The 24,709-nt window shown below is 42.3% G+C and overlaps 1 protein-coding gene across 2 annotated transcripts in view; it reads left to right on the forward strand.

The window, feature by feature from the left end:
* Positions 1 to 852: 852 nt before the first annotated feature.
* Positions 853 to 24,709, forward strand: part of NDRG1 (N-myc downstream regulated 1) — a 26,199-nt gene continuing 2,342 nt past the window's right edge. The window contains exons 1-13 of one of the 2 annotated variants that reach the window (XM_010282078.1): positions 853 to 929; positions 3,625 to 3,660; positions 11,222 to 11,327; positions 12,992 to 13,112; positions 15,067 to 15,129; positions 16,798 to 16,858; positions 17,315 to 17,401; positions 18,954 to 19,010; positions 19,924 to 20,027; positions 20,397 to 20,453; positions 21,338 to 21,389; positions 22,173 to 22,220; positions 23,755 to 23,790. In XM_010282078.1, coding sequence (XP_010280380.1) covers positions 867 to 929; positions 3,625 to 3,660; positions 11,222 to 11,327; positions 12,992 to 13,112; positions 15,067 to 15,129; positions 16,798 to 16,858; positions 17,315 to 17,401; positions 18,954 to 19,010; positions 19,924 to 20,027; positions 20,397 to 20,453; positions 21,338 to 21,389; positions 22,173 to 22,220; positions 23,755 to 23,790 — 891 coding nt within the window. In that variant the 5' untranslated portion in view covers positions 853 to 866. Of the gene's footprint in view, positions 930 to 3,624; positions 3,661 to 8,182; positions 8,192 to 11,221; positions 11,328 to 12,991; positions 13,113 to 15,066; positions 15,130 to 16,797; positions 16,859 to 17,314; positions 17,402 to 18,953; positions 19,011 to 19,923; positions 20,028 to 20,396; positions 20,454 to 21,337; positions 21,390 to 22,172; positions 22,221 to 23,754; positions 23,791 to 24,709 lie in introns of those variants that run through there. The other variant, XM_010282079.1, reaches the window with a different exon arrangement.

Genomic DNA, 24,709 nt, shown 5'->3' on the forward strand with positions numbered 1-24,709 from the left:
GAAGATTTCCATGGGCAAAATACATTGGGCATCTTCCATCTGTCTCGACATAAACGAACTGTAAAAACCATTTCCTCGGCTTTGCAGTCCTTCAGGTTCACCCGCATCCGTGTTCCCGCTCAAGTTTCCCGCAGACGAGGGCTGGGGATGGTGATGCTGGTCCTTTCCTCAAGCAGGATGCAGCAGTCTTGTTCCTTACTTAGATGGTTTTGAAAATAGCGTTACTGCGTACACCTTGCTGGTGTCCATGTAAAGGAATATGTATTTTATTCGGTGCGGTTTGTTCAGATCAAGGAAGGTGTTTCTGTCCCAAAGAATGGAGCACATTGGTCTGAGAGTAAAGTGATGCTAATGAGTGCCCAGCTCAGTTTTCTTATCGCAAAGACCTGAGGGATGGAGAGGGAGCCTGCACCTCCCCACCCCCCAAAAAAAAAAAAAAAAAAAAAAAAAGAGAAAAAGGAAGAAAAACAAAATTTCAGAGACAACTATTCAAGCTAATTTCAGGAGAAGGTGGTCATGCAGATTTGGCTATGCCTCCTTTCACCCGTGAAATGACAGTCTCCACGCCTTTCTGTGCTGGTCCCTGCCCTGCTTCCTTCAGCGTTCTCCATGCTGCCAACTTTTTGTTTGATCTTGCAGCCTTAATGTTTCTTTAATCTCGTATTGCGCAGGAGCGTTTATGTAAACCAGGGAGGCATTTTACAAGAGATTGGTAACCTCCTTGCAAAGGTATTTTAAACTATAACCTGAGACAGTGGGTCATTGGAGGGGGGGTGGGTGGAGCAGGATCTTTGTTCCTCTATTTAATCTTTGATGCAAGCTGAGAATAAATCTTTTTTAATCTTTGCAGATATCAGCTACTGACCATGTCAACAGAGTTCCAGGATGCTCACCTTGCAGAGGTGAAACCTCTGGTGGAGAAGGAGGAGGTAATTATTTTAAAGCTTTTTAGTGCTTATGTGTTTTATTTTATGGCTGCTGTTGGAACTGCACGTGTGTTCTTAAATTAGTTCTAACATTGTATGGAAGCCGCAAGTAAGAGAAACTGGAGATGGAATAACAGTGGGTTTTTATTACATAGTTAATGCGAAACTGAGCCGTAATTATTTGGTCTTTCTCAGTCTTTGGTTTTACTTTTCTCTAGTGCTAACCTGGTGGTGACATTTTTTGTTTCCTGAATAATGACAGTTCTGGCTGTCTCTAGTCATTCTAGCTATTTTGAATGATGCCAGTTGGGCAGTCTCATGTCGGTCCATCGATACCTATAGACCTCTCAGTGTAGAAATACAAACTTTTCTCCGTCAGCTAGCTTTCAAGGAGGCACAGAGAGAGCGTTTACTTTTCTGCTGGGCACAGCTGAGTCTGGAGGAATGGCTCTGCCCCACCTAGTCCTCTCCGGCAGCGCTGAGCTGTGAGTTACAGCCAAACCGTGACCATGTCTGCAGCCGCTGGGTATGCATAAGCCACAGCCATTCCTCTGGGATTGCAGCACAGAGACATCTGCAGCTTTGTTTTCTGCTTAGCCCTGTTGCACTTCTTTCCACTTGATTTTGCACCAATTTTCTCAAAAAATCTGCTCACCGCGTCTGGGTTCAGTGACTGTCTGACTCCTCAATGGTAGCAATACTCTGTGCAAATAATTCACTGTAATATGTGAAGGAAATGCTCAGCTTTTTTCTTGAATCAAAACTAAGATTTTTCTTTTGTTCTCAATGATTGTAAATCTTGACAATTACACATAAAAACATGTTGCATTTTTTCTAGTTTTCTACACTAGAACTATTCATTGCTCTATCTGCTGCTTTCTTTTTTTATTCCCTACCTCTTTTGCGTAAACACTTCAGAAAATCATTTCCACTTGCAACTGCAGTGAAATAGCTAGAGAAACTTTAAACACGGCTCCTTTGCCAAGGACATTGCATGAAAGCAGAGCTTGTTTGGATACTAGTGAATGCAGCACTCAAACTTTTCAGAAACTAAGGTCCCTTTTTAATGCCAATATTGTTCAGTAGTAGCAAGGCGAAGCAGATACTAAACAGCAGCCCTGTGGGTACTGAAATGCCTTTGCTTCAAAGTTCAGAAATGTATTAAAACACTGGTTAACTTCCTGGGTTTCTATAGCATGCAGATCAAAATTTGGAGCCTTGACAGTGAACCCTATATGCTTTTATTCACAATGTTACCTTAAGTTTTGTCTGCGTGGGGAAACTAGCAGGGTTTGATTTCCGCTGTGGCTACTCTTAACACAGGTTGAAGGAAGTTACTGAACGTATTTTGAGACCGTGGAAAAGACTGCCCTGAAGGACACTCAGCACGTACTATGGTTAACAGTCGCATGCTGGCTTGTTGTGCCTAGGTTTCTTCTACAGCTGAGTCTTCGTTCCTGGGCACTGATGGAGCCTTATTTCACGTGCTGTCTAGACAGATGCCATATCAACTTATTCCTTTCAACTCTAGACCCCACAGGAACACCAGTGTATGAAACTAGCTATGTTTTTAAAAGGTGGTGAGACCAAGTATAAGATTAGAAAAAAGCAGATTGTCTAAAAGTAAGGTTGTGTAAAATGACTTCCACAAGCTCAGTCAGCTCTTTGGATACTTTTTTGTATATACAAGCTGTGGCCTAATTACCTAAAGATCACAGCTCTAGAGTCCTGCCATAATTACGGGTTGGACTGCAATGCTTTAAGGTCCACCGCCTGAGACGGTGTTGCCCAAGACAGCAGTTATATTGCTTCTGATGTCTTCCATCCTTAATTTAGCTGAGCTTCTGGGACTGTATGACCTCCCTGCCAGGATCCTAAGGTTTTTATCTATAAATTTCTTTTCCAAGCTTTAGCTTCTCTGTTGTACTCTGCAGTGTAGCAAGTGTCAGGTTGGCTGCTCTTCCCACTGTTTTCAGCCCTCCAGTGGAAATATGGGCTTGACTTCTTCCTTTACTTTTAATAAAAAGAGGTGACTGTAAGACACTTCATCCTTTGAAGTTACAAGCCTTTTAGACTATTGGAGATGGGGCGGATGTCACCTTACTCCTTCTCTGGTGGAGATCCCCGGCAGGCGGAGCGGCTTGTCAGTAGTAGCGATGGCTGGTCACAGGTCGGAACGGATCTCCCCATGTCCAGCTAGCCTCCCAAACTAACAAGGCCTATTTTTGGCGAGGCTAAAAGCCTTCCCACCTTTCATATCACATAACCAAATCCCAGTAATGACCGCTTAACAGAGTTGCAAGCGTTCAGCGCATGTTTGAACATCGGCTTTCCATCCTCGGCGGGACTGAGGTGGGCTCTTGGCTGCCCCATGGCTACAGTAAGCAATGGAGAAAAGTTCAGTGTTCTACTGCTTCAACTTGTCCAGTGATTTAACAATAACTGAAGGTGCACCAGCTTTTGTGCTTTATTTTGCTGGTCTGTAATCTAGTATTTCACTCCTTTCATTTTCTCTGCGAAGATTAGTGAGTAAAAGCTCTTCAGTGAATTTTTGCCATTCAGTAAGAGAGCTTTCACTGCATGAAGGGATTGGGACAGAGCTCTCAGCTGCAGAACCGGCGGGTTAGAGCACATGTGTCCCGCAGATTTCTGTATCTGCAAAAGTTACCTGCATTAATGCTTTAAAATCTCTTCACAGGCTATCACTCGCCTCCTTCCAGACTTCGATGTTCAGGCAAGTAAAGCTATTCCTCTCTTTTTTTTTTTTAAAAAGGGAAACTGAATTGACACTTGAGAAAACAGCAAAATGTGATCAGAAATGACTGACTGCTCACCAGAAATACTGTTACTGTGGGAGAGGGGTCTGAATGGGGCTCTGACGTAGTGATGTGAAGGGGACTGCAGGAGGTCTTTTCAGACTGCAGCTGAGAAAGTTTCATCCAAAAGGGGTGGCTGGGTTGTAAGCAGCTCTAATTCTTGCGAAGAGAATGAGATGCTTCAGCAGTGGCAGCGAAAGCAAAATATTCCCCTCCCACATGGACACACACTTTCCCCAATTAATTTGCTTTCTTTAATGGTGCGCGTGCATTTCCTTGGAGGAAATGCCCTTCTTGATGTATCCTGATAGGCCGTTGAAGGTTTCCAAAAGATTCCTGAAGCCCGTGGAGCAGTGGAAGGCACTAGGCAATTGGTTTTGCCCACAACAAGAGCGACAGTAGTTTCCCCATGTTTTATTTACAGACAGAACATAAGAGTTGATAAAGTGCACCACTAGGTCAAACAGTGGCTTTCCACTTTCTCCGTGTGTCATGGTTTTGAGAGTTGACTTTGTAATTCTTCTAGCTCCCTTTGACTATTATTTTACTGCTGTTTGGGCATCTGACTGAGAAGTTTGTCCTTGCTGATTCTTAAGCTGCGTCTAAGGAATCGCACGGTTGTCGGGGTCAGGCTGGGTTGAACTGGGAGGGAGACCAGGGAACTTGTACCTGCCTCGACAAAAAGTGGGCAGTGAATTCCCATCTCTGAGGACAGGAGGGAGTATGTGTGGGGAAAAGAGGCGTGCCAGCTGTCTTACTTTTATCAGAGGCGTGTAAGGAGGGAGGTAGATTGTGCGGGAATAAGGAAAGCTGTTAATTTGTTCTAGTCTTTTGAATGTGCAGGTGGATGTCTTTGGAGGAAATAACCCTTCTGTACATTGTGGCATGTTGCACTTTACTTGCACCTGTCTATATTTTTACTCAATGCTGTGCAAAGTGGTTAAAAACCCAGCACAAACTCAGCAGTCTTTTCCCTGGAAATGGAGACAGTTATCTGAAACATCTTTATCATCTTTCAATGTCTCTTACTTCTGTAGTATCCTGCATCTTCCCCCCTCATCCTTTCTAATGATGAAATCTACTGCCTGAAGTCTTGATAAACGTAAGTTAAAGTTGTCACCGTGCGGCTTCCTGCAGGACTGTGCACAGCATGGGAGAAGCTTTCTGTTTGGGTCCAGATTGATCGCTTGCTTCAAACCTGAATCGCAGATTATGTCTGCTGACAGGAATACTGCAGTATTTTTATTAAGAATCCAGAAGTGACCCATATTTCATTTCTATTCTTGGAATAAATTTGCTTGGTTTGTAAACCATGTGTGTATATATAGGTTTTTTTTTTAACTTGCAAGATCAAATTCTCTAAGCCTTTTTGGTTTTTTTCCCATGTTTTGGATTAACTGTCACTAATCCAGACCAGTGGTTCTTGTCATTTAGCCTTGTTCTGCCAGCTCTTGCTTTTTTAATGATCTTTTTTGCTTCGCGTTTAATCTTTGGTTGTTCTAGTTCAGGAAGGAAAAACGTGGAAGAACAGTCTCAATCCGTTACGTTAAGAACTGCTGCTTCAAAGGAGGCTTAGCTTTGTTCCTTAAAACCAGAAGTACCCTACCTATGTGTCTTTAAGTTCCTCTGTGGTTGATTTGTGAAAAAGGTGGTTTGGAGCTGTTGAGAGAGCCTTGATTACTTAGTTCATTAGAGAAGTTCATGTGTGGCCCTGGAGGATCCAGGTCACTCGGGACTGACACTGAAACTCATGTGTGCTCTTCATGAGCAACCTCTCCCATGAGCCACAGGTGGGAGGACAATGGACCTGGCCAGGGAAGGAGGTGATCAGTGCTTGGAAGGATGTAGCTTCTTTCTTAGTGCATGTGTATGGATGTGCATGTCCACCGTATCACTTGCAACTTGCTGCGAGATGTGTTGGTTCCAAAAATCAATTACACCTAGTTATTCAGATTCGGAAGGAGATAGACTCTTAGTCCACATGCTGTTTTAGACAGACTTGAGTTAAACATACTTCTCCATTTTTGAAGTAAGCCACTGTATAGTGCAATATCGCCCTTCTGAATGCACACGTTGCAAGACGTCTGTGTGGTCATTCTCTGGAGGAGAGCTTTCGTGGAGTTACTAGGGGATGGCCAAGATGAGATGGAGGAACTGGCAGCTCTGAACTACCTCCAGTCAGCACTATGCGTCTGTCTGTCTATACTTGTCTGTGGCACCTACCTGAATCTACATGAAGGTCCCCTGCCTCCCAAGAAGGGGAGTGTTCCTCACCAAAACCTGTTTTAGCACAACTAACCATAAATTGGTGCAGGGCAGGGTGCCCTGTGCTGCTTTATGTTGGCTTGATGCCAAAGGCGTTTTAATTGTATTTGCCGTTTGGTGTATTTGCCTGCGCTCTGGCTCGGTGGCACTGGAGCCGATGGAGACGCGGCTCCTCCTCGCGGTACGTAGTTCTCTTAGCTTTGTGTTTCGGCAGCGAGCAGTCCATCAGGAGGCTGCTTTCTCAAGAGCTCAGCAAAACTTTCCGAGCTGTGTGGCAGCTCTAGGGAGCAGAGATGAGTTTGTCCCTCCCAGTTTGTGGCTTGTGGCCATCTGTATCCACTGGCATGCAAGCACCACTTCTGCTTTCCCTCCTCGTCCTCCTCCTCCTCCTCCTCCCGCACGCCGGAAAGAGCCGCCTCATGACAGGAGGCAAATCCTCACGGTGCGGCGGGGTGGGTTTCCCACTGCCGCCAGCGGGTGCAGTTTGGGGCTTTGCAGTGTGTGACACAGATTTCCTCGTCCTCTTAGGGCTGAAGGAAAGGGATGGGGCTGGTTCTGGTTCTGTGCTTTTGCAGAGCAATGAGACCCAGTGCTAACTGGACTGGGAAGGATCTCTGGGCAGAACTATCGCAATAACCTGCTTCAGTTCCTGCGCCGAAGTTTTTGTTACTGGCTTCCACCTTAGCAGAGTCACTTGCATTTACATCTAAAGTCATCATACTTACTAATGTACCTGTCAACTCACAACCTTTTCCTTAATACTGCTGTTTTAAAATAGAGGTCTTCACAAAGAAGAAGAGAAAAATAGCTGTGAAAGTGGACATTTGGGCTTTAGAAGAACATAAGATGCAATAACTATTTTGACGTAGAAAAAGCTAGGGGCAATTGCTAAATGACTTCAGGGAAGAGGGGATTTGAAACCCAACATTGCAATACCACATTAAGAGCTCCAATATTTTTGGTTTTCAAGATATTGAAAAAAAGTAGTGAAAAAAAGCACACACAGGTATTAATATATTACATTTCTTAAGTAATGTGAACTTAAAATGTACTGTCTCCCAGCAATTTAAAAGCAATTTAAATCCTCTTTAAAAGCTCTGAAGCTTTTCCCTCAGTTCTGAGGCAAGAGAAGGGAGGTGTATTTAACAGGCATAATATTATAAATTAAAATAAAAGCATGAGATGGTAATTGAGGATTAAGTATATTTGAAAGCTTTAAAATAATCTTGATGGAATACAGTATTTTACTTAAAATATAAAATACGGTGGTTTTAGGAAAATGTGCAGTGTGTGTGTGGTTTTCCTTTTTAGGTATCTAAAAAGGGTATTGGTTGCATATCCCATACTTCAAAAAAATGAGTTCATAATCACATTCCTCAATCCATGTCTTCAATCCATGTCTTCCTTAGCCAGGGTAGAGAGGGGAAGGAATAAATGAACTCTCCAGTGTTATGGATGTACAAATTAGCTCCAACCTCATGACAAATTGTCAAAAAATGTTGCGTGACGGAAAAATAAAATCTACTCTGGAATGGCTCAGCTCCTTCAAACTAAGATAGCCTCTCTTAAATTGCATGTATCAAAAGTATTTTTGTGTGTGTTTTTAGGGCACTAAGATAAGACTGCACCTCTGTTAAAGTGAGAGATGTGAACAGATGGTGTGTTTGTCTTTATCCTTCTATCGGATTAGTGTACCTTGGATTTTTTTCCAAGATAGTGTTTTAATACAAATCAGTTGGTGAAGAGCCTCTTACTATAATGTTGATGTTGATTGGGATGTGCTGCCATCTGTTTTCAGTGCTCTGCATTTTGAAAACATCCATCCCTACATCACGTAGACAAATCTCTTGATCTTTAATAGGATCAATAGGGATGTGAAGTCGTTGGTTTGATGTCACCGGAGAAACTGGTTTAAATTGGTTGTGTTTTAGGAGAACCTATTGGATATTCGTCATTAAGAATTCGTGCTAATGGAAAATAGCACAGCCCTCTTGAATTAGGGGAGTCTGACTGTGAAGATAATGAGGAATTAAATCAATTGTTAAAATGACTGTGATTTATGCCAGTAATTAGGAGTATGGTCGCCTGTCATCTCTGAACTATTTTTAGTTGACACTGAGTTTGAACTAGACTCAGGCTTCTAGTTCCAGAAGAATTAGCTGTGGAGGTCAGTGGGATGTGCAGGTTCAAGGGTCTGGCTTCATCTACCACGAACAGATTTTTTTTCTTTCATGCACAAGGGAAGAAGATCCCAAATCTTGAAAGGTGGTCCCTCCTAAGAAAACACATTCTAGGTTTTCAGTGCTGTTACTGGAAGAATCTAGCCATAAAAATATGGTGATACGAAATGCCTGTTAGTCTCTAAGCGAGGAGTAAATAATTTCTATATTCCACACTCAGCAGGAGGTGTGTTACGCAATATTGCTTATTCTCATTACTGGTGTTAAAGTTGCCGAACTATCAATTGTTATGCTTTGTATTGAAAATTATCTAAGTACAGAAGGAAGATAGAATGTGGAAAATATTAATTGCTATTATTATTGTCATGGTTTAACCCCAGTACGCAGCTCATCCCCACGCAGGCGCTTGCTCAGTCTCCTTTTGGTGGGATAGGGGAGAGAATCGGAAGAGTAAAAGCGAGAAAACTTGTGGGTTGAGATAAAGACAGCTTAATAAGCAAAACAAAAGCTGCTCATGCAAGCAAAGCAAAACAAGGAATCCATTCACCACTTCCCATGGGCAGGCAGGCGTTCAGCCATCTCCAGGAAAGCAGGGCTCCATCAGGCGTAACGGTGATCTGGGAAGACAAACACCATCACTCCGAATGTCTCCCCCTTCCTTCTTCCCTCGGCTTTATATGCTGAGCATGATGTCCTGTGGTATGGAATATCCCTTTGGCCAGTTGGGGTCAGCTGTCCCAGCTGTGCCCTCTCCCAGCTTCCCGTGCACCCCCAGCCTCCGCGCTGGTGGGGTGGGGTGAGAAGCAGAAAAGGCCCTCGACGCTGTGCCAGCACTGCTCAGCAATAACGAAAACATCCCTCTATTATCAACACTGTTTTCAGCACAAATCCAAAACACAGCCCCACACTAGCTACAATGAAGAAAATTAACTCTATGCCAGCCAAAACCCGCACAATTATTAATTGCTGTTATTATTAATTGCTATCTAAATCTCTTTTGGCATATTGTATAATGAATATACCTACAACACCCTATTTTCTGCCAAAAATGAAACTTAAAAGTAGAATTAGTATGACTGATGTAGGAATACTTTAGACTAAATGTTGCTTATCTACTTTGGAAAATACTAGATTTCAAAAGTTTGAAGTCCTCATTTTTGTTGTTGTGGAGGATCATTCTGACTTACAGTAGGACTTCAAAGTCTTTTGTGTTCTTACTGGGAACTTTACTCCTGGCTTCTAGGAAAGAACTTGCTTCTGATTTAATTTAGAATGAATTTGGGGTGTTCTAGCGTTTGAGTTAACAAAACCTGAAATGAAGCCAAACTTATCAAAACCTGATGGAAATAGCAACAGGAAAGACTGTACGAATTCCCAGGTTTGAAATTTGGCACTTTTGTACATTGTGTGGCAGAGACTTAGTTCATCTTTACGGCCTGAGCTCTTTTAAGTACTTGTCCTGGTTCAAACGTGACTCAAATCCTATTTAAGTATGACGTCCTCATGAATTAGTCTGTTTTGGTTTTTCCAGCTGGGCATTATGGGAGTCATAAGCCTGTGCAGGGTAGGAGCTTGTCTATATAACCCAGTTTCCTTCTTGGACAAAGTAGAAACCACCTACTGTACTCTGTCTGACTTGCTGGATTTATCACCCTGTTTTGCCTAAAGATGGTGCTGGATATGGAAGATACAGCTTACCTGCTAAATAATGCAGTGAGTATGCAGCGGGATGAATCTCTAAGGAGACATAAAAGCTGAACACTAGTGTTTCAGCGGAGCATAGTTAGATAGCAGCGGTGCTCAACTCACCTGGACTACAGGTCAGGGGCAGATCTTGATTCATTGCTGGAATTGTAACTTGAAACTGATGTAAATGTGTAATTGCAAGGAAAATAGGTGAAATGTGGAATAGTGTTGCCTAGCATCCTTATTTTCAACAAAATGTATGGTGTATTTCATGTGTTAAGTTACTGAACTGAGATTTACAACGAATTAATACCTCAGATCTCAGAAGAGCTTCTGGATTTTGCTCTGTGAAGGTTTTCACAGAGGCTGTACGCACCTGATTCCTACAGCATAATTTGTAGTAGATTTTAATTTAACTTGGCCTTTGCCTCTGGGCATTGCTGCATGGAGCAAGTCAAGCAAGCCCAGCAGCAGCAAACAGTAAGTACACGGTACTGAATGACATGGATATCTGTGTCCTGTACAGTGCATAAAATATTCTGATGAAGTGCTAAGACTGGCTACTAACTGTATACTGCCGTGACTGTTATGTGAGTGTAACGGTATTGTAAATATGTGTCATAAGTCACTCTTGTTTTGTGATTCCCTTTATACACGTTGGCAAAATAACAAATTGTTTATACTCAGCTGAAGTTCAAGCGCAAAAGGAACAAAAAACTGTTCCGTATGTTGTGGGTGTTAGTACGACCCAAGTCACATCCAACTTGCGTAGACATCCAATAAATAAAAGATGGTACTCAGGAGGTCTTTGGTTTAATAATAGAGGTGTCCTTAGCTTTAAGATGATTAACTCCTGTTATGTCAAATAATAGCAGAAAGCTTCTTAACCGTGTTTCTCTGATAATCATCACAACAGTGTTGTGGATATGCTGCTCTATAGCAAACTTTAGACCGTTGGGTTTGTGCTCAGGTCTGCCCATAGCAAGCTGTAAAGCTAACGCATGTGGCTGTTGTGTTATTGGGGAATGCTACTACAATCCCAAGGTCCCACCGTGTGGTAAGTCTTTATGATGAATGCAGGCTACTTGATACTGCTTTCTTTGGGGAGTAGCATCTGGTTAGAGCTAGCAGCTTAAGTGCTTCTGGAGTTCTGCGTGCACCGGAGCAGATGACAGCTGGACGCAGAACATTAGCAGAGAGCCCCCGCTGTGGGGGAGAACGGGGCGCGTGAGCACGGGAATTGCGGGGACCCCCGGGGCGCCGGGCAGACCCTGGGATGGGGCAGGACACAGAGGTCTCCTGCAGCAGGTGGACAAGCTGCTAACAGGTTCCTCCTGTTCTTTGCCAGGAGCAAGATGTGGAGACTGTGCACGGCTCGGTCCACGTCACCATGTGTGGGACTCCCAGAGGGAACCGGCCGGCTATCCTCACCTACCATGACATCGGGCTGAATCGTAAGCAGACTTTTCATTTCATAGCACAGGTATGGCCGGTTCCTTAACGCTACTGCCGTAACCAAAGGTGTGGAACCGGCGGTGGTTAGAAACCTTTCCCAGGTCCTTGCTCATTTACGTACATTGCAACCAGTTAGTTAGACGGTACCTAATTCCTCTCGTACAGCAAGTTTAATTCTCAGATTTTTTTTTAATCCTCTCAAAGTAAATAATGGGAATATTTCACTTAAGGGAGCAAAAGTCATCTGGTATCTCATAGTGACTGTGTACAAACGCTGTAAAAACATCTGTAGGGGATGACTGAGGGTGTGTTGCCAGCAGGATTGAAAGCAACGTTGCTGGTGCTTTGGCTGAGGCTCCTGTCTGATAACCAGTCTTGTGCTGCTGTGGGCTTATATGAATTACGTGTCGAACCAGGATGATGAAATGAGTCCTGGCATTGTGTCCTTAGCCAGTATTCAGAAAATAACCTGAAGAGCCTTTTATCTTATCTGTCAGATCCAAGAATACAATGACCTAATATCCAGATCTGCTCTAATTTGTTCTTTTCACTAGTACTGTTTGTTTCACACAAGTTACTGTTTCTTAATCCATATTTACATTTAAAAACACCTGCAGGTCTTTAAAGTCTGGCTGTTGCTGGGGGGCAGAAAAAGTCTGTTTTCTTGACTGTTTTTTGTGGAACTGCCTTACTTTATTTTGGATTTTCAGTGGATCAGGGCAGAGCTTAATCTGGGTCCCATCTTTGAATAAGACTTTTTTTCTTTCTAGAATTGCGAAGTCTATCTTTATGGTGGATAAACTTTCTCTCCCTTTGAAAGTGAAGGAACCTTTTCCCAAAATTGAATATTCTCCTAAAGCTCATTTTGGCTAAAATGTTTTATATTCTGCAGTGATTTTGCTTGTATGTTGTAGTACGAGGACATTCAGAAACACATACAGACTATTGAAGTGTTTTCTAGGCATCTCAAAGATGGTGCTACAGAATTCATGCTCTCCACTCCAGGAGGAAAGTATGCTAACCCTCTCCCCACATTAATACTGCTTAAAAATCAGAAATCAAATCACCTCAAAGTTGGGAGCCTACAGCACTGAGTATCCCAGAAGCACGCTTTTGTCTTTAGCTGCCTGCAGCAGCTGATCATACAATGTTTATCTTGTCATATTTGGGCAAAAGCACAAGTCACGATCTCAGCCTTGGATACTTTTTTGCTCCATCTGTTTTGACACAATCCAAAGAAAAATGACTGGACAAGAAAATGGATAACTTCATCTAAGCCAAAACTAGGGGTGAATACTCCTGACTGCATTTTGTTACTGTTTTAACTTTGTATAAAGAAAACTTTTTTGAGATTTTGGTGTACCAGGCAAATACTTCTGGCAGCTACCAAAATCACATGGATAAACCCTAGTGGGCCATGAGGAAGGAGCTGCTCAGGTTTTTTGCTTCAAGGAATTAAAGTTGGCACAGGTTGCTTTGGAGCAGGGCTTTCCTTCTTATAAAAATTAAGGACTGCCACTTTTCCCAGGCTGTAACATAGCTCACCTGATTGAACCAACTTTTCATTAACCTGCAGAACAGGTTAATAAATTATTTTATTATAGCTGCAAACTTACTATTTCCCCTCAACATAATTATTCCATATTTTCTATTCCTTTTCAAGATAAAACTTGCTTCAATCCTCTCTTCAACTTTGAGGATATGCAGGAAATCACCCAGCACTTTGCAGTCTGCCATGTGGATGCACCTGGTCAGCAGGATGGAGCACCGTCTTTCCAAGCTGGGTGAGTCATCAGGGAAACAGCCCATTCTTTCAGAGTTATCCTCTTTCTGGAAAAAAGAGTCTTGGTCTGCAGTTTGATTAAAAAGCACTTGCGGCAAGCACAATAGTTGGCTTTTGAACTTAAATCCTGACACTCTGTTTCTAAGGTACTGGAGCTCTGGGAGCTCTGTTGTGTTCACCATGTCCTTTGGGGCTGTAATTTGTGTTTTGTCTCTAACTAAACTGCTTGTAAAACAGTTCCTTGACAGATGTTGACATCTGGCAGTTTAAATATCGAGTTACTTTGATTTGTAATGACATCCTGAACACAAATACAAAACTAAATTGTTACTATAAACAAGGTAGGCATTAGCCACTATATAATGTCCTTCCTAAATCCATGTTTTCTATGAAATGGCAGCATGGTAGATGTTGATAAGTAGACTTGATAACCTACCCGGAAAATCCAAGTTGTATACTAACAAAGTAACGTATCCCCACAGAGTATCATAGATTGTTTGCGTACTCCTGACTGTTTATCATGGATGATGCCGTAACTGTTGGAAACCTTGTGTGCCACAAGCACTGTCTGCCAAAGTGCTTGTCCCATTTAGTTCCAATGAGACAGGTTTGCCTTAAGATGCCCCTTGGATAGGAATTGGCTTAGTTGAGGAGCAAAGCAGCCAACATGTTGAGGGGAGGGTACAAGGCAAGGAACAGTTCTTCTGTAAGGACTAGGTATTAAGGAGCTTATATGTACCCTTATTGCATGAGCCAGTCTATTTCCCTTCTTAATTGTTAAGCTGGTCTGATGCTGAGGAGGTCACGATGGGCCAGGGTCTCAGCTAGTGTTAACTGCACTAGCTCAGTTGTCTACCAGAGCAGCCTACAAAGCTATTTCAGTCATTCCACTTTGTATTTGTTAGTCATGAGCTTTTAAGTGTCTTAACCCTCGTGTCCTGAGCAAGCATTAACACTTCTGAGTTGTCAGCTGCATAGGGCAGGCATCATGATCTATGCTAGTAAAGACCATTGCTTAATAACATCATGATGATGGCACAAGAAGCTGTATTATCTCTCCCAGCCCTCCAGCTGGGAGACCAGCGTGCTCAAGTTAAGTCATAGCTGTTGCAGTGACACTAGCTTTTGTCATGACAAGTTTTAGCTTCCCAACAAGAAAATCTAAGAAAATAACAAAGTAGTGTTGCCCTGCTTGTTTTTTTGTTTGCTTTTATTTTGGAGACTAAACTAGAGAATCATTAGGTGTAGTCCTGATGGGAAACAGAGATTTGGATACATCCTAGGCAGATGTCCTTCAGCTACTTTGGGTGGATTTTTTTTTCCATGTGCTGCTCAGTTGAGATTTTGCTCAGAATTTCCTTCCCTCAAAATTTTATTTCTGCTCTGCAGAAGACCAGGAGCATCAACTGACAGCTGTTTTTATTGAATTTCCTCAGCAGCTGCATAGCCCTTCCTATGCCTTCATTTTTTTCTCCATCAATATTAGTAGAAAGCTATCCTCATTTATCCTATGGTAATTTGTGTTGCCACAAATTATTTGTCAAAGATCTAGATCTCATTGCTGTAGTCTGTGATTCTACAACAAGGGTAAACCTTTTTGTGGTGGACCAGAAGTACAAATGTGGTGAATGTGGTTGGAAATTCACCTCTCGGGTTCAACCTTTTTCATAAATTTTAAGGGTGAACTTTTCTTGGAAGAGATTCATTATGGTATGTTTTGCTCTCAGCCAGACCCAACATCTATCATCCTGTAACTCACATAAAGTACCATATAGATTATGCTCATATTTCTGCTAAATTACTTACTTGTGCTTGCTCCTGATTTAAATTCAGCTCATACTGTCAATGATCTCATAATAAGCACATTTGACATTAAACCTACAGTGACCACTATGTCTCTAAATAACCCAGCCTACTCTACCAAAAGTAACTCCACAAACACATATGTGTTGTAGGTACATGTATCCCTCCATGGATCAGCTGGCTGAAATGCTTCCCGGAATCCTGAAACAGTTTGGGTGAGTGCAGAATTATTTACTTATTTTCCTCATTCTTGTCTCTACGTGGCACACCAAAAGAGCAGGGCAGAGCAAGTGTTCTCCTGTGCTGCCCATGAAGCTTTGGTCTGGCTATCTGGCATTTTGTTTACTAGAGTTATGGTTGTGGCCGTTACAGATGGATCACTCTTGCCTTTGTTTCTGAAAGAGCTTATTTCTTTGGCCTTTTTTGAAATGTCTGTTTATTTTTAAACAGGAAGCAACTTCGAGTGAAATCCCATGTGCCTAATTTAGGGGCTTCCTCCTGTATTTTCTATGCCTAGCCCTGACAGGGGCAGGGCACAGACAATCTGTTCTTCCCACTGTAACAGCCCACGTTTTCCTGTGTGGTTTGCAAAAAAAAAAAATAGTCCCATCTCAAGACACTGCTTTGTTTCTGTGGCTTGAGTGCCTTAGGGGGTCAGTCCAACCTCCTTAAGCCTCTTCTACTACTAAGTGCAGATGCCAGGTTGCTGATGTGGAAGGACCTGATGGCAGTGTACCTCTGCCTGCCTGCAACAAGTTTAGGTGCGTGTCCTCCCTTAAAGCTTAGCTTTAGCAGGAGCTATAGCAGAGAAAGGTACCTTCTCTGTGGAGTTGGTGCTCCTGCTACACAATGGAGAGCACAGGTAGGCACCTCGAGCGGGTTTTCAGACCATGCAGACCAACCCTGGCATTCAGGGTTAGGCAGCCTTGGAGAACAGAGAGGCTGGACTGCTGGTGGGGGATGTAGTCTCAGACCAGCACCCCAATTTAGACACTGCTTAACTGTTGTAAACAGGTGTTACAGTACCTCTGACCAGTTTTACCTCACTACCTTCTTAAGGGATGTGTTTTTTGAAACACCTAATCTAAGGCATAGGGTTGCCAACTCTGCTCTTGCACTGAAAAAAGTGCTAACATAATGTCAGTACCTTGGAAATCAGTTAAACCAGAGTGTACTTACAAAGCCTTGATTTAATATCGCTAATGAGAATGAAACTTCTCCTCAGGTATTTTTCCTAAAAGCATTGCATAACCTATTTTTCCGAGTGGTTTTGTCTAGTCTTCCTTTCCATGTATTTTCTAAGACCTTGAAGGTGATGCTTTAACTGAAACTGGTTTTAATGCAAATATTTGGTTTGTCTCTGCCCTGTTTGGTTATGAAGTTTAAACTTGATGACCCCAGTGGCTGGATAGCATGAGAGGTTTCCCTGCCAGCCCCCTGTTAGAGAGGAATCAGTGTCCCAGTTGGATAGCTGTATTAGGGAGGGTGGGGGGAGCCTGGGGAGCGGGGGGCTCTGTATTTAGGCTGCTGATTTCAGGACTATATCTTATAAGTTTTTCTGGCATTAGAGTAGCCATTTCCTTCCAGGATCAGAACAATGCTGTGGTTGCTCAGTGTATTTACTTAAAGATAAGTGAGAATTACTGCTGCCCTGCAATGTGTGAGGACCAGCGTCCCGCAAATGTGCTGAAAACAAACCAGTGGCTACATCAAGCTCCTTACTGGGGCTGGGGGCACTGCTGAGGGTCCATGGCTTGCCCGAGCTGCAACCCCCCCTTCTGTAGATACACGCTGGCATGTGAAAGAGGAAGGCTGCTGATGCAGGTTTGTTTATTTTCGGTGCTGTCTTACTCATTTCTCTCTTCCGTTTTTTTGCTGCACAGGCTGAAGACCATTATAGGAATGGGAACTGGAGCCGGTGCCTACATCTTAACCAGATTTGCTGTAAGTTTTGTAGCTTCCCTAAAGCCTTGAACCTCCTTTCCCTGACATGTTGTCACCCCCGTAGTGCGTGCAGAGAATTCCTGCTCTGGCGTGCCTATTTAAGTAAGCAGTTAGGCTTTTAAGTGAAATACCACAATCTGCGGGATAGCTAATCCAGAAGACCTAGATTTTCCATTTTGAGGCCTGGGCTCTACCCAGTTAATTTGCAGAAGGTTTTTTTAATGGGAGTTCTCTATTTAAACTGAGGGTGGAGAAGAAGTTAAATCTTAATGTTCTCCAGCTGCTCAGTTGAATTGCTTTAATGAAAAAATTTTTTGCATACATACGCTTGTTTTGTGCAAGATAAAACTAGATGTACCGCCTTCCTATCCAGGAGATAATTTGCAAATTTAAATTTTATGCTGACTGTCAAGTTGCAAGGGATATGTGATGAATCTTAAATCTTTTTGTTTGCAGTTAAACCATGCAGAGATGGTGGAGGGATTAGTTCTCATTAATGTAAACCCTTGTGCTGAAGGTTGGATGGACTGGGCAGCAACTAAGGTAAACATTTTTAATTTAGAAAAATAAATCATACTGCAAGCTTGTCAAGCGTGAGGAGCTGGGCAAGCTTGTGTGTCAGGGCATTGCTGAGGACACAAAATATCCCAGGCTAATTCCTTTGGGGTTTATTCTTCCATTTGCAAACATACCTCCTGTAGGGCTAGCGATAAAAAATAAGTACTTTGAGGAAACAGATACCCATGGTATAATGGAGCTACTGAGTATGGACAATTCTTGAGAGCTAGTACGTGCCAGGGAAAACCTAGTTTAACCTGGTCACAGGGAAGTTTTGGAAACAACTTTCCTTCAAGTAAACTTCAAGTGTAGTGTAACATTCAGTTCGTTCTTGTCCAGGGCTTTGTTTACCAGCACAGTCTAAAATGTGAACTAGAGCACAAAAAAATGTTCAGAACAACATCTTCCAGATTCCAGTCATCTAGCTGAGTCTTAGATGCCAAAAAGACTCAGAAAAGGGCATTAGCTACGGCAACTGTGGACAGGCTGTCCATACAACCGGACTTTTAAGTTAAAATATTCAGGTACAAAGAAGCTTCTGTTAACTGTATTCTTTTATACTTGTAATAAAGATTGCAGTGTGGGAAAACAGGCGATGCAAATTCATTTCAAAAATCTTCCTGGAACCAGTATATAAATAAGTATATATGTCACTCAGATTTAACCTGTTAAAACGTTTTTCAGGGTAAACTGATGAAAAGCACTTTGTATCATTCAGGGGCATGTTTTAGTGAATGGCGGTTGTAAACACACTGAGAAGTACAAATGTTAGTGCATCATCTTTTAACCACACATAGAGTCAACACAGTGTAATTGTCTAGGGTGATACTAAATGTAACGACAACCTCACAATACTGGAGAAACTTTCCAGAGCTGGGATGTAGCATTCTTCCAAGGCTAAGTTACTATTATCTTCTAAAAAGTAATTTTGCATACCAGTTTATTTTGGTAAGTTTGATTGGGAAGTATATTTAGTAACTCCTCTACATTGAGATGTACCAGTTGACCCATTTTGGTTATCTCACTCAGTATCTCACCATAATTAAATTCTTCCACATCTGTGCCTCTGCCTTCCATCTCACCCAAGTATTGCTGACCTTGGGTGTACAGTGGGTGCCCTGTATCCTTCTGTGCTTCCAAAGCAAGAGCACATGCTCTGGGACATGCGCTTTAAGTACCAGCTCCAATGTATCATCAGTGTTGGTTGTTAGGGAGCAGACTGGGCAGTGAGGTTAAATGACACCCATTTGGCTGGTTTGCTTGGCGTTCTTGCAGGGAGCGATTCCATATATACCTGTGCCACTAGTAGTGTGTTCCCTATATAACTGCATGAGTAAAGACATCCTATGAGAATGACTCAAATGTCAACAATGCCTAATGATGTTTTAGTTGGATCGAGGGGGGAAGAATATCAATCGTATATTGTACATATAAGGACAGCAGAGAAACATCCATTGGTCTACTTATGGGTAATTAAAGATTTCAGTTGTTCCAGGATTGTTTTAATATCAGATACTTAGATAATCTTGCTGTTCAGATTTCAGGTTGGACAAATGCTTTACCGGACATGGTCATTTCACATCTTTTTGGAAAGGTAAGGATGTTCTGAAGATTCCTCTGATATATTCAGTCATCTGTATTTACCTCCTGGGGCTGGGAGGAGGGGAGAAGCCTTCACTTAAACAACAAAGTACAAAGTTAATCTGTGGGATACGATTCATACTTGTGTTCCCAGCATTTTGGAGGTGGTATGCTGCCATGGGGCTTGCTGTGTCCCGAAAACTCAAGTGCATCTCAGTCATGACAACCCTGTTTAGACAGCCAACACTTAAACACATTGTATGTGCTTATGTTCTGAGCAGAATTTTTATATCGTAATATACTTGTAACTCTGGGAAAACTCATTATTAGTACTAATGGTACTCTTCAGTACAAGCCTACTTTAATGGAAAGCACTATACTGTTTTCTGAGGCTACTTTGCTGCACTTGAAACTGTTAGTAAATGGGGTGGAAAACTCCATTCCAGCAGAACAAGGAACTGATCTATAAAGACTTAACAGACCAAACTGTTTGAAAATGTTAGTGATTGAAGTCCTTGAAGCTTAGTTATTTACTGTTGTGAAATTGAGTTCTGCATTACATATGTTTGTAAGTTTTCAACATCTGCTTCACCCTGGAAACATTTATTGAGCTTCTTACCCTGAATCTTTTTTGTTTTAAAAACCTCACACTTGTCTGACTGCAACCATCTGCATTACAACTACATGTTTTGCAATCATAAGATCTTGATATTACAACATACTGAAGTTTTAAAGCAAAAAATGTGGTACTGCACTTGGAGGCTCTCATTAATTCTGGGTGACACCACGGGGTGCTAGAAGTTGTCCTTTCCCTAAAGGTGCACTCGTGTATCAGACTCATATCTACACAACAGGACTGCTGTGCCATGTCTTCAGATCCTTTCAGAAAATAGCCCCTATTCTGAATGATTCTGTCTCCACTGTAGGAAGAGATTCACAGCAACCATGACCTGATCCATACTTACCGTCAGCATATTATTAATGATATGAATCAAACCAACCTTCATCTCTTTGTCAACTCTTACAACAGGTAAATACATTTACCTGATTTCTAACTGGAAACTGTTTTAAGAGGCTGTCCAGCTCTTAGAGCAGTATTACTTGTGTGGTGGAGTTACTTGTGTTCCCCCAGCATAAAGTTCTGCTTGATAGTGCCTTTAGGGTTCTCAGGTGGTTTGCTTATGGGAGAAGGACCTTGTGCATTTGTGGGAAGAAAGATGGGACTGAACTTAAGACATTGATACTTCAGTCTAAGAGTGGTTCTCTATCAGTTGTGGAGGCTACAGCACGTATCAGATTAACATATGTGAGTGTCTGTGCTTTCTCTAAACTAGAAGAATATGGAAGAATCTGCAAAATTTCAGTGTATCAAGAGCCATTGTCCTCTCCTTTTTTTTAGTCGGCGAGACCTAGAGATTGAGCGCCCTGTTCCTGGAATAAATGTTGTCACCCTTCAGTAAGTATTTTATTTCCTACCAGTTCAACTGTACATGATGTTGAGCAAAGAGGTGTGACCACTGGGTGCATTGCATATGCATTGCAGAGCTGTAGTTGAATGTGCTTATGTGCTAGATAAGGATCTTGTAACTTCATGTAAGAGATAAGAGCTTACTGCAAGTCAAGGACCACCATCAGGAAGACTTCCCCCCTTCAAACTTCAGAGTCATATTAGCTGAAATGGAAAGCTAAGTAATTCCTGTCATTGTGTATCTGCAAACTTGGGCTTACAGGGTAATTACTGGAAAAGTAGATGTACTTAGCTTCACCTGGAAATATGTCCTAGTTAATGGAAACTATAGCTCTGAATGCACTAAAGCTGTGCCTATGCAACCAAGAGAACATAAACAAAACCAATTAAACCGAAACCAAACCTTCAGGAATTTGGAGCAGGTATGAAAATGACTATCTGCCAGATCTTCTGCTAATAGCTAATAGCTTTTCACTTATGCCTCAACTGTGCAATGAAACAGTTGTCAAGTCCTTCTCTGCTCAGCTGCTGATGTTTACACACAGGAGACTTTGGGACTCTGCTCTTCTGCCAATCTGGTTGAAATTGGATGGCAGGTCCAAAAGTCGGAGCTCAAGGGGCAGGGGAGTGGGGGTGAGACTTTAATGCTGATGCCCACGTTCAATTTCTTATAAAACAAGGGATAAGATCACTGGGAAGGGCTGATTGCTATGAGGTGGGGAAAATGAGAGATTCTCAGGCAAGGTATCGGAGCGTGTCAGTAGATCTGCAGCTGATACAATGGATTTGAAGTGAAGCAACACAAAATGCAGCTTAGGGCAAGTCCGGGCTGGACCAGAGAGATACCACTGCCTCTGTGTGCTTCCTTGCAGATGCCCCGTCCTCCTGGTGGTTGGCGACAGTTCCCCGGCGGTGGACGCCGTGGTGTGTATATCGAGTGTCTTTGCCACCGTGCTAATGGGCCGGCGAGGCCGGCAGAGCTCACGCCTGCCCAGCAACCGCGCTGGCTATCGATCCAGCCCAGCTGGCTCTCCTCTTTCAGACGACGGGAGAGCTGCCATTAATTCCTCGCTCTTTGTCCCCTCTGTCTGTGCACCGTTATTTAATAGCTACTGCGTTAGGAACAATCGCCACAGCAGTTCCAGTGAACCGCAAATATTTTCCTTTAGAGAGGAATCTGCTGCTGGTATTTTAACTTGTTCTGTGGTGTTGGAGCTGTGCCCTGGGTCACTATGGAAGCGAAGAGCTTCTTTTTGACCATTATAATTCGCCCCAGATGACTGAATGACTTCAAATATTGTGCCTTAACAGGCATGCCTGGTCTCTGGCCTGTGGCCATATGGCTGCTCACCACTTGGGATGCTACTGGATGACCCCAAATCACAAGATAAACAGCACTTGTTGCCCCTGGAGTCCCAGAAACAGATAAAATAATCTCTGATTCCCAACTGGGAATGGGGTTGGTTTGTACATGGAAAAGAATACAGTCAGAAAGGTGAGCTGCCCTACTTGGGTTTAAAGATGTATATATGCATATATAAAATCTTTATACAGAAGCCTAAAATACTCAGTTTAGTCCGTATTAAGACAGAAAACAAGGTATTTAATCTGATATTTTGATATCTGATACTAACCTAATATTTTCATCCAGCAGTTCATAATTAAAATCTTGTGCATAATGGCTTATGCTGCTGTTCTTTGATATAGGTTGAATGCAACTCAAAGCTGGACCCAACAAGGACCACACTTCTGAAGGTAATAACAAAAGCTGGTTTAAGTGAATATTCCCCTCATTTAAAACCAGATGGATTAACTAAAAAAGCAGAACCAGAGTGATGTGCTTCAGTATAGATAACAGTGAGAATCTGGTTCTGATGTGGAAAGGCAGTTCCTTCAGGGTAAGAGTATTTTAGTGGGATAAACAAGACTAGGGGCTTCTTGTCAACGTTAACAACAGGGAATTTCTCAGCTCCTCCATTTTAAAACATTATGGGTGAGACTTGAAACACTCAGTATTTCACATACCCATGATGAATTTGGCTAGAGCTGGCAAAGTTGATCTCGAGGCATTTCGAAAGGTTTGAAAAAAGCCATCAGCAGAGTGAAAGTGCAAACTGACTTATTCTGTTCCTGGGCTTGCCTGTCCATCAACAGTAGTGTTGGATGAAGAGAGAGCTGATCAATCAGCCACGGTTTTGTCATCCTGCCTTTTATAAGGGCACAGTCCAGGACATCCTACTGTTGGAAGTTACTCTCTTATTTTCAAAAAAGTTGATAAAATGCACTTCCAAACAACAAAACATCATGCAAAGGCTTTGGCTGATAGTTGGTATTCAGAGTATGGGTGCAGTCTTCAGCTCATTATTGATGAAGTAAAATAGAATGAGCATAATAGCATGCAAACAGTGAAGCAGCTTCAGTCACACTTCTGCTGGAAGCTTTTACTGCATCTCTTTACTGAACTGGTCAGTGAAAATCATCATAAACAACTTTTCCTCCTGACATTGAGGAGTTACACTGCTGACCTACCACGTGGACATGGCAGACTCACCCTAAGAAAAAATCTGACACTATCTCAGATCCTCTATTAGTGACCAGCCTTTGCTCAGTCCAGGGATACAGCTGATGCCAGATTAGCTGCTAGCTAATCCTAGATAGGATTTGGGGTTTCCTGTAACTTACAACTCCACTGTTTTCAGCTTGTGGTGTTCCTTGGAACAGGAATGTTTTTGTTGGGTTGACTTTGAGGGGTGGAGTGGCAGGGAAAATGAAGTGCTCCAAAAATATTGCATGCACTCAAGATAGCTTTTCTAATTTGGCTTTCCCTGCTTCCCTTGGCAAGTCAGGCTGTTGCTTGCCATCCACAATCTCAGCAAATGATTCTTCCCTGTCACCTCTGAGGTTTAGGTGTTTGTTCTCTCTCCCCCATTTGTCATTCAGGTCAATACCAAGTCATGTTAATGTAATTCAGAGCTGAACTTGTAACCAGGACTAATAGGTTAGTTTCTAAGAAACTGATAATCGCTGCCTAGCAAAAAACATTTATTTGTAGCTCCAGCTGATGCTTTGCCTGAGGGTCAAGGCACTCTGGGGTTTTCTGGGGTGCAGTCATTTTAGAATGCTTTTAGAAGTGTTTAATTGCTTGCTTTGATGCACTCATCTATGTATGTTACACAACAAAAGGAAATGTTTTCCTGCCAGATAGCTAAAAAGGTCATTTTAATATATCCTGAGCATAAATGAGTCCCTCTGGCATTACGCTGACTGGCTGTTCTCATCCCCGTTTCAGATGGCTGACTGCGGTGGGCTCCCTCAAGTTTCCCAGGTAGGATTTGGCTGACGGAAATCCTACTAATCCTGTTCTGCAGCGTGTCAGACTGCAACAAATGGGTGTTTTCCTGTAGGGTACTTGCTGTTCCCAAATGTCAGCCAAAGGGATGGTTATGATTTCACAAATAATGATGTCAGTCGGTCATCTGAGCTTTCTTTTTTCTTTAAAGACCAGTGAAGCGCAAAATTAAGATTGGGAGGGGATATTATTTCCACTAATTAAGTCTTAACCCAGTAAAGGTCTGAGGTGGGAATGCGGAGGTATTATTTTATGCATATCTACTGAGCTAACACGGATTAAGGCTTGAGCACTAGTGTTTTAAAAACAAATTCTTATTTGGACTATTTATAGTATAGATCAGGAAAGTGGGAGGCAGGAAATATCAACGTTATGTTCTTGCATACACTGACTCGGCTTGACTGAGAATGAACTGGAGATCCTGAAATATATTTAAGTATAAATTCCAAGGCTGCTAATAAAACCAGGCTGGGAAAGTTAAAATTTACCTGTCCTCTAGTGTTGCTTCACTAAAAGAGCTGATCTGTAAATCAGCTTTAGAATGTGATCTAACATCTAAACAGGTTTCTAAGCAATATAATGTGGTGTTCACAAACTTAAGGAAAAAACTGAACTCGTAATTACCTGCGAGAAGTCTCTGTACAGGCAGTGTGTGCTGTAATGGCGTCGGGGGGATGGCTTTTTTAAAGCCACACAGGATTATGTGCATTGCTTCTGTTATACAGAGTTTATTCTTTGCACAGATTCAGATAGAATTGTACAAAAAATATAGGCAATATTGACATGTGCAGTTGAGATTATGAGGCTTATTTGGCTACTGTGGCAGCAGCAGAGAAAAGTACTAAGTGCTTCGTTGCAAGAACATCAGTCATAGGCAGTTGTGCTAGTTTATTCC

This window comes from Phaethon lepturus, unplaced genomic scaffold (assembly GCF_000687285.1).
Source record: "Phaethon lepturus isolate BGI_N335 unplaced genomic scaffold, ASM68728v1 scaffold38282, whole genome shotgun sequence".
Taxonomy (NCBI): domain Eukaryota; kingdom Metazoa; phylum Chordata; class Aves; order Phaethontiformes; family Phaethontidae; genus Phaethon; species Phaethon lepturus.